Source organism: Scyliorhinus canicula, chromosome 16 (genome assembly GCF_902713615.1).
Source record: "Scyliorhinus canicula chromosome 16, sScyCan1.1, whole genome shotgun sequence".
Taxonomy (NCBI): Eukaryota; Metazoa; Chordata; class Chondrichthyes; order Carcharhiniformes; family Scyliorhinidae; genus Scyliorhinus; species Scyliorhinus canicula.
In genome coordinates this window covers 62,841,567-62,857,901 of record NC_052161.1, presented here as the reverse complement: position 1 = coordinate 62,857,901, position 16,335 = coordinate 62,841,567, and the positions used below count along the sequence as shown (strand labels likewise).

The following is a 16,335-nucleotide window of genomic DNA, read 5'->3' as shown; positions in this document are numbered from 1 at the left end:
GAGTTATAGGCCAGTTAGCCTGACTTTGGTTTTTTGGTAAGATTTTAGACTATTATTAAGGATGAGATTGCGGAATACCTCGAAGTGCATGGCAAAATAGGACTGAGTCAGCACGGATTCGTCAAGGGGAGCTCATGCGACAAATCTGTTAGAATTCTTTGAGGAGGTAACAAGGAGGTTAGACAAGGAGAACCAGTGGATATGATCTATTTGGATTTGCAGAAGGTCTTTGACAAGGTGCCGTATGGGAGGCTTCTAAATAAGATAAGAGACCATGGCGTTAGGGGCAAGGTACTGGCATGGATAGAGGATTGTCTGACTGGCAGAAAGCAGAGAGGTGGGAGAAAGGAGGTCCTTTTCAGCATGGCAGCCAGTGACTAGTTCCGCAGGGGTCAGTGTTGAGACCACAGCTATTCACGATATACATTAATGATCTGGAATAAGGAACTGAGGACATTGTTGCCAAGTTTGCAGATGATACAAAGATATGCAGAGGGGCAAGTTGTGTTGAGGAAGCAGTAAGGCTGCAGAAGGACCTGGACAGGCTAGGAGAGTGGGCAAAGAAGTGGCAGATGGAATACAATGTGGAAAAGTGTGAGGTTATGCACTTTGGAAGGAGGAATGGAGGTGTAGACTATTTTCTAAATGGGGAAAAAGCTTCAGAAATCAGAAGCACAAAGGGACATAGGAGTCCTAGTTCAGGATTTTCTTCATGCAGGTTCAGTTGGCAGTTTGGGAAGGCAAGTGCAATGTTAGCATTCATGTCGAGAGGGCTGCAATACAAGAGTAGGGATGTACTGTTGAAGCTGTATAAAGCTCTGGTCAGACCCCATTTGGAGTATTGTGAGCAGTTTTGGGCCCCATATCTAAGGAAGGATGTGCTGGCCTTGGAGAGGGTCCAGAGGAGTTCACAGGAATGATCCCTGGAATGAACAACTTGTCATATGAGGAGCGGTACAATGACCTGGGTCTGTACTCGATGGGGTTTAGAAGGATGAGGGGGATCTCATTAAAACTTACAGAATACGGAGAGGCCTAGATAGGTGATTTTAAGGTGATTGGTGAAAGGTATAGGGGAGATGTCAGAGGTTGGTTCTTTAGACAGAGAGTGGTGAGTGCGTGGAATGCACTGCCAGCGGAGGTGGTGGAGTCAGAGACATGAGGGACATTTAAGTGACTCTTGCGCAGGCACATGAACAGCAGTAAATTGAAGGGGTGCAGGTTAGGTTAATGGTCGGCACAACAGCGTGGGCCGAAGGGCCTCTACTGTGCTGTACTGTTCTATGTTCTATGAACGTGGAGAGGATGTTTCCACTAGTCGGAGAAACTAGAACCCGAGGGTACAGCCTCATACAAAAGGGACGATCCTTTAAAACAGAGATGAGGAGGAATTTGTTCAGCCAGAGGGTGGTGAATCTATGGAACTCTTTGCCTCAGAAGGCTGTGGAGGCCAAATCACTGAGTGTCTTTAAGACTGAGATAAATAGGTTGTTGATTAATAAGGGGATCGGGGTGATGGGGAGAAGGCAGGAGAGTGGGGATGAGAAAAATATCAGCCATGATCAAGTGGAGCAAACTCGATGGACCGAATGACCTAATTCTGCTCCTACGTCTTATGGTCTTATCTGATGGGGCAGTCAGTAGCCGGGATTTTCCGACCCCTCGAGGCTGGTTTTCCTGCAGCGGATGCGACAAACCATCGGTCCGAAATAATGAGAAGATTCCGCCCTTTGCTTTGTAAACTCCAATCGAATGCAACAAACTTCTGGCAGTGGACATGAGGCGGGATTAGCGCAATCTTCTGGTCCCGCCAAAGTCGATCGGCTCGCCTGCCTTGCCGCCAAGGAATCTGCCACAGGGAGCCGACTTCAACAGGATCAGAAAATCCCGCCAGCGGCAAGGGCCGGAAAATGCTGCCCCCTGTCCATTGTCAGGAATTTGTTGTATTCAATTGGAGTTTACAAGGGTGACATTTTGGCAGAGTGGTGTAGCGGGCGGGAAAACAGGTTGGAAGCCGTCGTCCCCAAAACAACTTTCTCCTCTGTATTGTGAGCCTCTTGGTGAAAGGAAAGTAAGGGAGGGGACTACTATGTCACTCTGGCAGGGCATCCCGCCAGTAACCTAAATTCATAAAAGATTGATGCGCCCTTCATAAAGGGAAAATAGAAATACCCGCGCCACGCAATGCTTCCCCCACTTCTGTCCCCCGACCCCCTCAACAATGGCATTTCTCCCCACCACCATCATGGAGCTCCCCCCCTGCCCCATGAACACGGGACCCCCCCACCCCCATACAATGCCCACCACGGAACACCTTTGGCCACAAAACCCTGCCCACTCCATAGAACTCGATTGGGCATTGCCTCCTGGCACTGCCGAGGACTCACTCCCCCACCCCAGGGGCTGTACTCACCCGCTCGCCAGCTGCATTTTGTAGGGGATCTGTTGTGATTTACGCCAACGCGAATGGACAATTTAACATGGGTGGGAACTATCAGCCATTTAGGCCTGACAATGCTATTTAACTCATTTCAAATGGGGATTCCCCCCCCCCCCTTGAAAATGGAGTTGAAAATCTCCCCCCTTGAAGTGTTTGGGCTGCATCTTTACTCAATTAATTCCCTTTATAAGTTGAGAATGTGCAGTTTGTGCGTTGGTGTCGTATTACAAGTGAATTGTGGGAATTGTTCCCAGAATGGAGGATACCAAAACGAACTGATAAGTAAGAAAAGGATGGAATGTGCTTCAGAGTTAATGAATATGTAAAATATGACAAATGTAAAACTTCATTTGGACAATGTGGCAGTTTCCGATATTAAAACCATGCCTGAATATGTACTTTCTGAAGAAACTGGAACACTGAAAGAATTATTGCATCCTATTTGTTGTATATTCATTGAAGTGGTTTACATTGGAATTACTCAATGACCTGCTCTCTCTACAGCTGGATCTGCAGTGGGTACAAGTCTTGTCTGAAGGTTGGGCTACTCCACTGTCGGGCTTCATGAGGGAAAGGGAATTCCTGCAGGTTCTGCATTTTGGGACTCTCTTAGATGGTAAGAATCACAGACTGAAAATTCTTCAAAATATATCTGTGATAATGATAGCCAATGTGTTCAGTCAAGTCCCTATGATATAAAATGTTTTTGGTCCTCATTGTGAGGAACTTGGGCCAGTTCTTGCCATCATTAGGGTCATGATCAGTTTAATTACAGTTTTATTGACTGATTGATTGCTTGATTTATTGTCACATGTACCGAAGTACGCGCAAAGGTCTTTGCAGGCGTATCTGATCAGTTCCTGCAACATCAGTCCTTGAAATGAAGAATTAGAAGGTGTTCAATTAGCGACTGTTATGAACATCAAGACACAAGAGCTATTAGAGAAGAACGTCTCGGGAACTGAAAACAGGAAGTGGCTATACGGATGATTTTGATTTGAATAATGACGTGTCTCTGGGGATTGGTGCTGTGACCTCGTTTCTTTCCCATTTCTGTAAATGATTTTCAAAGACTCACAGGGGGAATTACATTGAAGAATGCTGATAGCATCAAGTTGGAGATGATAGCAAGCTATGGGGAAGAAGACAGGAACAAATTGGTCAATGGAGTGAGCAGCCAAGTGATAGATGCAGCAAAAATATGGAATAGTGGAAGGGACTATGGGTGGGATTTTCTGGTTGTTCCTGCTGGCAGGATCTTCTGGTCCCGGTGACGGTGACCCAACTCGCCCCCTGCCACTGGATCTCTGGCAGTGGAGGTTGCAAACAATGTGAAACCCCGTTGACGGCGGTGGGACTAGAAGATCCTGCCCCGAAAAAACTGTGTGGGGGTAGAAAATCCCAACCTGTTTGCGTCCCTAGTAGCCCGGCGGAGGATCTTGCTCCAATGGAAGGATGTGAGGCCCCCAAGCGTGGAGGCCTGGATCAATGATATGGCGGGGTTCATTAAATTGGAGAAGGTGAAATTTGCCCTGAGGGGATCAGTACAGGGGTTCTTTAGGCGGTGGCAGCCTTTCCTGGACTTCCTGGCGGAATGGTAGGGAAATAGGCCGGCAGCAGCGGGAGGGAGGGGGGGAAGGGGGGAGGAAGGGGGGGGGGAGGAAGGGGGGGGGAGGAAGGGGGGGGGAGGAAGGGGGGGGGGAGGGAGGGGGGAAGGGGGGGGAGGAAGGGGGGGGAAGGGAAGGGGGGAAGGGGGGAGGGAGGGGGAGGGGGGGGGGAAGGGGGGAGGGAGGGGGGGGAGGGAGGGGGGGAAGGGGGGGAGGGAGGGGGGGGGGGAGGGAGGGGGGGAGGGGGGAGGGAGGGGGGGGAGGGAGGGGGGGAGGGGGGAGGGAGAGGGGTGAGGGAGGTGGGAAGGGGGTGAGGGGGGGGGAGGGGGGGGAAGGGGGGGAGGGGGGGGGGGATGGGGGGGAGGAGGGCGGGGAAAAGGGGGGGGGAGGGAGCGAGGGGGGGGAAAAGGGGGGGGAGGTAGGGAGGGAAGGGGGGAGGGAGGGGGGAGGGAGGGAAGGGGTGAGGGAGGGGCGGGGGCGGGAGTGAGGGGGAGGGGAGGGAGGGAGGGGGGATGGGTGAGTTTGCGGCGGTGGGGAGGGTGGTACTTGGGTTTGGGGGGGGGGTGCACGTGAGGAGATTAGAGGGAGGGAGGGGGGAGGAGGGTGGGGGGAGGGAGGGGGGGGGGAGGGGGGGGGGGGGGGGGAGGGAGGGGGGGGAAGGGGGGGAGGGGGGGGAGGGGGGGGAGGGGGGGAAGGGGGGGAGGGAGGGAGGGGGGAAGGGGGGGGAGGGAGGAGGGGGAGGGGGCGGGGGGAGGGAGGGGGGGGAGGGGAGGGAGGGGGGGGGGGGGGGGGAAGGGAGGGGGGAAGGGGGAGGGGGGAGGGAAGGGGGAGGAGGGGGGAGGGGGGGAAGGGAGGGAGGGAGGGGAAGGGGGGGAGGGGGGGAGGGGGGGAGGGGGGGGGAGGGGGGGGAGGGGGAGGGGAGGGAGGGAGGGAGGGGGGGAGGGAAGGAGGAGGGGGGAGGGGGGGGGAAGGGGGGGAAGGGGGGGGGAAGGGGGAGGGAGGGGGGGGGGAGGGAGGGGGGGGGAGGGGGAGGGAAGGGGAGGGAGGGGGGAGGGAGGGAGGGGGGGAGGGGGGCGGAGGGAGGGAGGGAGGGGGGAGAGAGGGGGGAGGGAGGGGGGGAGGGGAGGGGGGGAGGGAGGGAAGGGGAGGGAGGGGGGAGGGGGGAGGGAGGGAAGGGGGGGAGGGGGGGAGGGAGGGGGGGGAGGGAGGAGGGGGGGGGGGGAGGAGGCGGGAGGGAGGGAGGGGAAGGGAGGAGGGAAGGGAGGGAGGGGAGGAGGGAAGGGGGGGAGGGGGGGAGGGGGAAGGGGAGGAGGGAAGGGAGGGAGGGAAGGGAGGGAGGGGGAAGGGGGGGAGGGAAGGGGAGGGGGAAGGGAAGGGGAGGAGGAAGGGAGGGAGGGGAGGAGGGAAGGGAGGGAAGGGGAGGGGGGAGGGAGGGAGGAAGGAGGGAGGGAAGGGGGAGGGAGGGAGGGAAGGAGGGAGGGAGGGGGGGAGGGAAGGGGGGAGGGAAGGGGGGAGGGAGGGGAGGGGAAGGAGGGAGGGAAGGAGGGAGGGAGGGGAGGGGGAGAACTGTGTACATGTGTTTGTGGGATGTGGCAGGTGTTATTTCTTTCCCTTTTGTTGGTTGGGTGTTCTTTTGTTTTTTCTTTTGTTGTAGTTGCTTTTGAAGTTGGGAGGGTGTTGTTCTTGGGTTGTTACCGCGGTTGTTTTGTTAATATTGTTGTGTATATTTTGTAAAAATTTCAATAAAAATTATTTTTAAAAAAAGAAGAAAATCCCAACCTGTATCCAAAGTGGGAAAAGGAAGATGGCTTCCTGCCACATTTTTCATGACTGCTGGAAATCCCAAGCCACTTTAAAGCCGATGAAGTACTTTTAAAATGTAGTCCCTGTTGTCATGTAATAAATGTGGCAGGCAAAGTGCGCACAACAAATTTATGCAAATATCAATGTGAAAATGACTAGATAATAGGCGCGATTTAACGGCAGTGTCGCGCCGTGTCAGAATCTGCACGGGCTGTTTGGATCGCGAGGGAGGCCGGAATTGGGAACCACGCCAGGTGCCAATTGGTTTCCGACCTAACTGGCCTGCTCCTGTTGGCGAGATCCGGATCCTGCCACGGCAAGGCAAGAAACCAATAATCACTATTTAAGGCCAATCTCCATCCCATTAACGGGAAGTACTCCCTATCTGACGGACTGCCGCAGTCTGACCGGCTCCCCAAGGAGCAGTCACATGGGCACCTTTTAGTGTATCTATTTGAAAACATGAAGCTTGCAAACTGGCTGCTGCGGGGACCAGATGTGGTGAGTAGCCACCTTGATAAATGGGCAATCAGCACCGGGAGCACTTGCTCCCCCAATGCTGAAGGCCTCCATCCAGAATGTAAATTCTGAGATTCTGTTCACTTGTTTCATTCGAAACTACCACTTTTAACACTTTTATTTATCATTTATAAAAATCTCAGAGATGCGAATAAAGGCAGAGTGGTCCTGTGGTGAAACCTGCAGCAATATATCCAAGCAGCAGGGGCAACTCCAGTTGTGAGACAATTCGAAGGCTGGAAACAAATTAAAGAAGCAAGAGAGCAGTGAGATTGTGTGGTACAATGGATGTCACTCAGGAAGAGCTTTGCAAATTGTTGCTCACCTGTGAGAAGTTTACAAAGCGTGATTGATGTAGCGCTGCTCGAGCCGGAGATAGAGACTGAGCTGAGGGAATATTCACTGAAGATAATTACAACAAACAAACACTGTGCTTCCAATGACACTGGACACCAATTGTACTAACTACATACAGGCTGAGGTGTGTAGAATGGGTTCCCCCATTACTGAAACTTCTGCACCCACCACAGAACATTTGGTATCGGGGGGGGGGGGGGGGGGGGGGGGGGGGGCAGTGTTGAATGCAACTTTCAGTCAATTGATTTTTGTTGCTGTTGTAGAATCTGTTGTTGAGTATAAATAGCATACGTAGCCCCCGATCGCGGGCCTGGCCGTCGTGCAAGTCCCTCCAGAGTCTGATCCCCCCACCCCCCGCCTCCCCACCAGGACAACCACCGCGGCTGCAGATACGAGCTCCCGCCGGGCTGTACCAGATTGTAACCACGCCAGTAGAACTCGGCGGGAACTCAGCCGGTCGACCCCAGAGAATCGCCGCGGGGGCCATTTTCAACGACCCCCGGACAGGAGTCGCATCAACTGCGCGCGCACGACTGCCGCCAATTCTCCAGTTGGCGGAGGATCACGTCCCGCTGTCGGAGCGGCGTGGTGGGAATTTCCGGCGTCACCGCCGATTCTCCGAGCCAGCGTGGGCTCGGAGAATCCCGGCTTGGGCCTTTTAAAAGACATTAAGATTGTAAGTCTCCTGGGCCGGACAGGATTTACCCTAGAATACTGAGGGAAGCAAGGAAGGAAATTGCTGGGGCCTTGACTGACAATTTTGTATCCTCATTGGCTACTGGTGAGGAGGCCTGGAGAATAGGTAATTTGGCACCGCAGTTTAAGAAAGGTAGCAGGGATAATCCTGGAAACTATAGGCCGGTGAGCCTCACGTTGGTAGTAGGTAAATTATTGGAGAGAATTCCCAGGGAAAGGATTTATACCCATTTGGAAACAAATGGACTCATTAGCGATAGTGGCATGATTTTGTGAAGGAGAGGTCCTGCCTCACTAACTAGATCGGGTTTTTTGAGGAGGTGACAAAGATGATTGATATGGGGAGGGCGATGGATGTTGTTTATATGGACTTCAGTAAAGCCTTTGACAAGGTGCCTCATTTCAGACTGGTACAAAAGGTGAAGTCACACGAGATCAGAGGTGAGGTGGTAAGGTGGATACTGAACTGGCTTGGTCACAGAAGGCAAAGGGTAGCAATAGAAGGGTGTTTTTCTGATTGGAAGGTTGTAACTAGTGGTGTTACACAAGGATCTGTGCTTGTGTTGTTTGTAGTACATACAAACGATTTGAAGGAAAATGTAGCTGGTTCGATTAGTAAGTTCGTGGATGACATTAAGGTTGGTGGAGTGGCAGATAGTGTTGAGGATTGTCAGAGGATACAGCAGGACATAGACAGATAGGTTGTGGACTTGGGCAGAGAAATGACAAATGGAGTTTAATCCAGACAAATGTGAGGTAATGCATTTTGGTAGGTCTAACGTAAAGGGGAAATATACCGTAAATGGCAAAACTCTTAGGAATATAGAAAGTCAGAGAGATTTGGGCGTGCAGGTCCACATATCTTTGAAAGTGGCAACACAAGTGGACAAGCTAGTCAAGAAAGCATACGGAATGCTTGCCTTCATTGGACGGGGCATTGAGTATAAAAATTGGAAAGTTATGCAACAGTTATACAGAACCTTGGTACGGCTGCACTTGGAATATTGCGCACAATCCTGGTCGCCACATTACCAGAAAGATATGGAGGATTTGGAAAGAGTGCAGAGGAGGTTTACCAGGATGCTGCCTGGTCTGGAGGGTGTTAACTATGTGGAGCGGCTGAATAGACTCGGACTGCTTCCATAAGAACGACGGAGGTTGAGGGGTGACCTGATAGAGGTCAACATGATTATGAGGGGCATGGATAGAGTGGATGGGCAGGCACTCTTTCCCAGGGTGAAAAGGCCAGTCGCCAAGGGGCATAAATTTAAGGTCCATGGGGCAAAGTTTAGAGGAGATATGCAAGGCAGGTCTTTTACACAGAGGGTGGTGAGTGCCTGGAAAGTGTTGCCGGGGCGGTTGTGGAAGCAGATAGATTAACGGCGATCAAAAGGCATCTTGACAAACACATGTCATGACCGCTACAGGCTTGGAGGACCGGAGGGCCTGTTCCTGTGCTGTATTGTTCTTTGTCCTTTGCATAGAATTACAGACTATATAGCCCAAAAACAGGCCATTTGGCCCAACTGCTCCATGTTGATGTTAATGTTCCAATGAGCCACCTCCCAGCCCCCTTCATTTAACCCAGTCAGCAAAATTGCTTTTCCTTTCTCCTTTACCTATATTCCCCTTAAATACACCCATTCTATTCTTGTGGACGATTGAAAATGGTAGCAAGCACTTCGTTCCAACCACTCTTTGAGTAAAGAACTTTCATCTGAATTCTTCTTCGGCAGCCCCTCAAGATCGAGGATGACTTCCTTCCTCTCCCGTTCGATGGGTCATGAGATGACGGGTGATTTCAATGCACGATGTGCAGACTCTGTCACCTGCGGGTCTGCGGTGCTGGAAGGGTTGGGTAGATGGGTTGTTTGGAGATCCGTGCCCTCGCTCTGACACTTCGATTTTGCCCCTGTACATTCCTGGTGAATTCACTCAATGTGTTCGGTGTCTTCCCGAATGAGCCTTCTCCATTTTGCTTGGTTACAGCCTGGGTCTCCCATGAGTCATTGGCATTGCTTGGCCTCTTCAGGGATGCTTTGAGGACATCCCTACAGCTCCCTACTGGGAGTCTCCTGCCACAGCCAAGCTCTGACTAGAAGAGTTGCTTCAGGAGTCTGGTGTCAGGTATGCGAATAACATGTCCTGTCCAGGAGAGCTGGTTTGGTGATTAGCACCTCGATGCTGGGCACATTGGCTCGGGAGAGGACACCACTGTTAGACTGTCTTTCTTGCTAGCAGATTTGGAGGATCTTGTGAAGGCAAGTGGCTATCTTATATTCATTGCTTTTCATGTCTACCATAAGTAAAAACCAACATCCTGAGGGTTCCAATTGATCAGAAAGTGAACTGGAACAGCTATTTAACCACTGTGGCTAGAAGAGCAGGTCAGATACTAGGGGTCCTGTGGTGAGTAACTCACCTCCTGACTCCGCATCTACTAGGTACAAGTCAGGAGTGTGATGGAATATTCCCCACTTCCCTGGATGAGTGCAACTCCAATGACATTCAAGAAGAACGACACCATCCAGAACAAAGCAGCCTGCTTGATTGGCACTCCTTCCACAAGCATTTACTTCCTCCACCAGCGATGCACAGTGGCAGCCGTGTGTACCATCTACAAGATGCATTGCAGGAACTCACCAAGGCTTCTTAAACCTTCCAAACCCCCGACCACTACCACGTAGAAGGACATGGGAAGTAGATGCATGGGAACACCATCACCTTGAAGATCCCCACGGATCACTCACCATCCTGACTTCAAAATTCATCACCGTTCCTTCACTGTCAAAATCCTGGATGTCACTCCCTGACACCGCATGGACTGCGGCGGCTCAAGAAGGCAGCTCACCACCACCTTCTCTTTTTTTTTAAAATAATTTTTATTGGAATTTTTTACAGAAAATATAAAAATATAACAACAAGTATAGCAACAAGCAGTAATATGCAACTAACAGCCCCATAACACCCACAATTCCACCTTAACCGTAACATCACGTGTATCACACTCCTCCCACCCCCCCCCCCCCAACAAGAGAACTTAACCATAAATTAAAATTAAATAAATCGAATTTAAATAAAATAAGCAAACATAATCAACGTTTTCCCCAACCCCCCCGGGTTGCTGCTGCTACTGTCCCAGTACCCTATCGTTGAGCCAGAAAGTCGAGGAAAGGTTGCCACCGTTTAAAGAACCCTTGCACCGATCCTCTCAGGGCAAATTTGACCTTCTCAAGCTTAATGAAGCCCGCCATGTCATTGATCCAGGTCTCCACGCTTGGGGGCCTCGCGTCCTTCCATTATAGCAAAATCCTTCGCCGGGCTACTAGGGACGCAAAGGCCAGCACACCGGCCTCTTTCGCCTCCTGCACTCCCGGCTCTACCTCAACCCCAAAGATCGCGAGTCCCCATCCTGGCTTGACCCTGGATCCCACCACCCTTGACACCGTCCTCGCCACCCCCTTCCAGAACTCCTCCAATGCCGGGCATGCCCAGCACCACCACCTTCTCAAGGGCAGCATGGTAGCACAGTGTTTCGCACTGTTGCTTCACAGCGCCAGGGTCCCAGGTTCCATTCCCGCTTGGGTCACTGTCTGTGCAGAGTCTGCACCTTCTCCCTGTGTCTGCGTGGGTTTTGTCCGGCAGCTCTGGTTTCCTCTCACAAGTCCCAAAAGACGTGCTTGTTTGGTGAATTGGACATTTTGAACAGGCGCTGGAATGTGGCGACAAGGGGATTTTCACAGTAACTTCATTGCAATGCAATGTAAGCCTACTTGTGACAATAAATATTATTAAAAGATTATTATTAATCTAGGGATGGGTAATAAGTGGCGGTCGAGCCAGCGAAACACACACCACGTAAATGAATACAATAATAAAAATACACTCCCACCAGTGACCTTATCAAACCCTTTCATGACCTAAATGATGGTGAAAGGGCAATGGGTCCCTCTCAACTGCCTTGAAGTGAAATAAGTAGTATGGGTGAGGAGAGAAGTGCATGGAAACTCAACAGGAGATCAAGGGAGTAAACCTGGAAATCTCCAGGGCTATCTCTACTCACCCACACTTTGAATCCACCCACCCACACTTCCCTCCCCAACCCTGGTGGAAATTCCAGTGGCATTTTTCAGTCCATCGCTCTGTGGCTTAATCAGTGATGAAGGATGAGTGGGTCACATGTGGAAGATATTGGGGGATAAAGAAGTAAATGGTGTCTGACTGAAATGTGGTTGTTGAAAGCTCCGAGATCAGACTAGTTTCACCTGGGCTGAACTTTAACAAGATAAATATTGTCCCTTTTGTCACACTGTACTCTGGGAATAGATTTTGCCTAACCTTCACGAGATAAAGTAATTCCTCGTCTTACTGTCAGACCCTAACCAAATCAGCTTTCTTAAAAATTCTGAGGGTTTTCGCAGTAATTATTTCTGACTTTTGAAAGATGTGCCAGTTATAGTAAAATAAAAGATCATGGCTAACTGGGAATCCAAGGGATTCAAATTCTATGAGACAGTATGCAAGTACAAGCAATTATGTGCAGTGCCGAGAAAAAGTACATACTGTACCGTGTGTATATGCAAAATGAACTGGGACATGATTCGCACTGGAAGCAGCTGCTCATGAATAGACAAAACAAGCTTTTGGAAAGCCAGTGATAAACAAAAACCCAATAAAATAATTTCAAATGAAATATTGGGAGCAACATAATGCTGTGGATTAGTTAGCTGGTGCTCGCATTGTTCGTGAGAGAGCAGATTAAGATCAGTAATGTCCACAAGGAGCTATGTGATTGACATCTCTGGATTTGCAAAGTTCGTCGAGCGCGAATTAAAATAGTGCCAGACTGGACAATCTGATCATTTCTGTTTGTGCAATTCTGTTCTGTGCCATTTTGGTTGCCAACAAGACCGAGTGACTGTGCTTGAAGTGTAATTCATTGGTTGCAATGTACTTTGGGATGTTTTGTCAAGGACATTTTGGGAATTCACTTTCTTCCTTTTTGTGCCCCTTATCCGCGGGGCACATACGTCCCTTGGTTGCCAGCATCGAATCCTGTCCAAACCAATGGCTTGTATTTTCTTTCAAGGTGCAGTGAAAACATCTTTGAAAAATTATGATTTATGAAGAAACATTTCTTGCAGGCTTATTTTTTTCGCAAGGCACAAGAAATAAGAGCATGCATTCGTGTTCAAAGCTAGTTTTAGGGAGATGGGCAACAGTGGCATGGTCCCAATCATTACCCTTGGAAGGTTATTGGTGGGCTTTCTGTATTAATTTTCAGCTAACTGCCTGATTCAGCACTTTATGCTTAAAGGGTTAACTACATCATATTGGATTGGCGAAATCCATAAGCTCGACTGGGCAGGATATCAGAGAAGCTGTGGAGTTTCTAATGACAATTGAATAATGTTTTAGTGCCAACCCACTAATGAGCAGTTTTATTGAATTCAATTTGTCATTTTGGAATTTGAACTCTGTAACCTCCAGATTGTGAGTTCAGTCACAAAACCACCAGGCTACCTATTTAGCACTAATCATCTAAAATGATGCCCAAGGCACTTTACAAATAGAGGTATGAAAGTGAAATGAGTACCAAGCCAGGAAGGGAGAGGTTAGGAGAGTAGAGCCTAAAGTTCAGTTTAAAATGGATTTTGAGAATCTTTTTTAAATGAAGATTTGAAAGGGTCCAGTCAGGGAATTTCAGACGTTAGGGTGGAGACTGTTTCAGGCTTTGTCGCAGAAGGCCAGATTCACAGCAACAGATTTCATGAGCTCTGGGAGTGACGTCAATTTTCCAACTGTCGTGTTACTCAGTATTACTGGAGATTTCACCACCACATAAGCTTGTGCTTCCAACTGTCCCACCCAGGCAATGAAAATTATTAAAAAGGAAAGCACAGTTTTTTTTAAACATCCCTCAGAATGATTTCCCCAATTGCTTGCACAAGTGACCCTAAGATCGTTCAGGAACGTCTGCCTAGTGGCAGCCTGGGCAGGTGATCCAGACGCCTGGACCACAGACTTGAGTTTGAATCCCATCACAATAGCTGGGTTAATTTGAATTAATTTAATTAATAAATCTAGAATTAAAAAGCTGGTCTCAGTGATGGTGTGGATGAAATGATGTGATTGCCGTAAAAGAAAAGTGACCTAGTTAATATGTTTAATTGAAGGAAGTCTGCCATCCTTGCACGGTCTGACCTATGTATGGTTCCAGAGCCACTGTAATGTGGTTGGCACTACAATGACCAAGGCAGAAAAGTTAAATAAGAATAAAATTTAATGGACCACCCTGCATCCAGCTAGGCAGTGGGAAGGACAATGGCGCATACAGCTCTGCCAACCCTGCAGAGTCCTTCGCACCAGAACAGAATCACAGGATCATTGCAGTGCAGAAGGTGGCCATTTGGCCCATCATGGCTCTTGTGCTCCCACCTTCTCCACATAACCTTACACATTCTTCCAATTCGGATATCAGTCCTTTTAAATTTTCAATTGAAACTGCCTCCACCACACTCACAGGCCGTGCTTTCCAGACTGTGATGCGTGAGAAACCTTTTTCCTAACGTTGCTTTTGCCTCTTTTTGCCAATTTCACTCACCCCTGGTTACCTCCACTACAAACCTTTATTTCCAGCTCGAGAAACATTTTTTAAAAGTAAATTTTACGGGATGTGAGCATCGCCGGCTGGGCTAACATTTACTGTCCGTCCCTAACTGCCGTCTGGAGTCACATTTAGGACAGACCAGGTAATGGGGCTGGTTTAGCACAGTGGGCTAAACAGCTGGCTTGTAATGAAGAACAAGGCAGCAGCACGTGTTCAGTTCCCGTACTGGCCTCCCCGAACAGGCGCCGGAATGTGGCAACTTGGGGCTTTTCACAGTAACTTCATTGAAGCCTACTTGTGACAATAAGCGATTATTATATTATTATTAATGTCAACCAGATGGGATTTTATGACAATCGATGATAGTTTTATGGTTAGGCCTTTTCATTCCAGATTTTTATTGAATTAAAAATTCACCACCTGCGGGATTTCAACCCAAATCCCCAGATCTTGCCCTGGGTCTCTGGATTACGAGTCCACTGTGCCACTGCCTCACCATCCATTAGGCACTACTCTCTGTTTCCCCTCACTCAACCAATTTTGTTTTCATGGCTTGAATTTTCAGGATGGGAGGGTTTCGGTCCCACATCCAAAGAGTACTTGCCGGCTCTAGTAGATGCGATGCCATTTCACGCTGACGAGCTTTGATTGGCATACGGTATGACTTCTGCCTTCACCTGGGAGGAAGTTTAACCTCGGAGCTACTGGCAAATCAGATTGTCTGGCAGCTCTCCAGTGCCTCCAGGCACAGCGCTGCAGTGGCTGAAAGAGACACTGAAGAAATGCACCTGGCACTAAATCCCTGGAACCAGGGGACAGGTAAATGGAAGGGGCCCAAGGGTGGGGAGGGGACGGAATGCCTAGGGTGCCACAAGGGGAGAGGGGGGGAATGAACAGGGTCTCTGAGATCGGTTGAGGGCAGTGAGGGAGTCAAGAGGTCATCTGGTCACTGATGGGTTTCCCCCCTTAAGGGTCTTAATTGGGGCAAGGGTGGGCTTCCTGACTGAGATTCTGCCAGTTCCACCATAAATTAGAACCATTGAATTCCTACAGTGCAGAAGGAGGCCATTCAGCCCATTGAGTCTGCACCGACCCTCTGAAAGAGCACCCTACCTAGACAGCACTATCCTCATAACCCGATAAGTCCACCTAACCTGCACATCTTTGGACCAAAGGAGGAAACCAGAGCACCCGGAGGAAACCCAGGCAAACACAGGTGAACCGCGCAAACTCCACACAGTCACCCAAGGCCGGAATTGAACCAAGATCCCTGGTGCTGTGAGGCAGCAGCGCTAACCGCTGTGCCACTGTGCTGCCTCAAATGCGCTACCAGTGTGGAGTGGGCAGGAACTTTGGGAGAATCCTAACCATGCAAGGTAAAGCTCGCCCCCACCATCTCAGAACCCACTGGCTGGGGGTGGGGAGTGGGTTGGAGGGGGAGTAAGATTCTACTTTATGTTTATTTCATGGGGCAAGATTTTCTGGCCGCCCTTTGGTGTGTTTCGACAATGGCCAGATTGGGTCTACTGCAGGTGGTAAAAGAACAAACGAGAGGGAAAAACTGCTTGACTTTATTCTCACCAATCCTGGGCGGCACAGTAGCACAGTGGTTAGCACTGTTGCTTCACAGCGCCAGGGACCCGGGTTCAAATCCCAGTTTGGATCACTGTCTGTGTGGAGTCTGCACTTTCTCCCCATGTCTGCGTGGGTTTCCTCCGTGTGTTCAGGTTTCCTCTCACAGTCCAAAGATGTGCGGGTAAGGTGAATTGGTCCCGTAGTGTCCAAAAGTTTAGATGGGGTTACTGGGTTATGGGGATAGGTTGAAGGTGTGGGCATAGGTAGGGTGCTCTTTCAGGCGCCGGCGTAGACTCGATGGGCCAAATGGCCTCCTTCTGCACTGTAAATTCCTTGATTCTACCTGCTGCAGATATATCTGACCATATTAGTAGGAGTGGCCACTGTACAGTCTGTGGGAAGTTAAATTTAACCTTCACACTGAGGGTACCCTCCAGCATGTCGTGTGGCATTACCAATGTGGTAAATGGGTTAGATTTCAAACAGAGACAGCAATTCAAAACTGGGCATGTGCTGTAGGCCTCCAGCAGCAGCAGCTTTGTACTTGACCACAATCTCATGGCCCATCATATCCCCCACTCTATCATTACCACCAAACCAGGGATCAACCCTGGTTCAATGAAGAGTGCAGGATGGCTTGCCTTGGATGCAGAAGTTTGCTGCTTTAAGCCCCACTCCAAAAACATAGACCAGACTTACACAGAGAGTTGTTAGGTATATCACCACAT

The 16,335-nt window shown here is 49.9% G+C and overlaps 1 protein-coding gene across 2 annotated transcripts in view; it reads left to right on the top strand.

Annotated features, from left to right (window-relative positions):
- papss2b (3'-phosphoadenosine 5'-phosphosulfate synthase 2b) overlaps positions 1-16,335 on the top strand; it is a 100,888-nt gene that overhangs the window by 50,061 nt on the left and 34,492 nt on the right. For both annotated transcript variants that reach the window (XM_038822075.1, XM_038822076.1), the window contains one exon: positions 2,945-3,056. In XM_038822075.1, the coding sequence (XP_038678003.1) occupies positions 2,945-3,056 (112 nt within the window). The remainder of the gene's footprint in view (positions 1-2,944; positions 3,057-16,335) is intronic.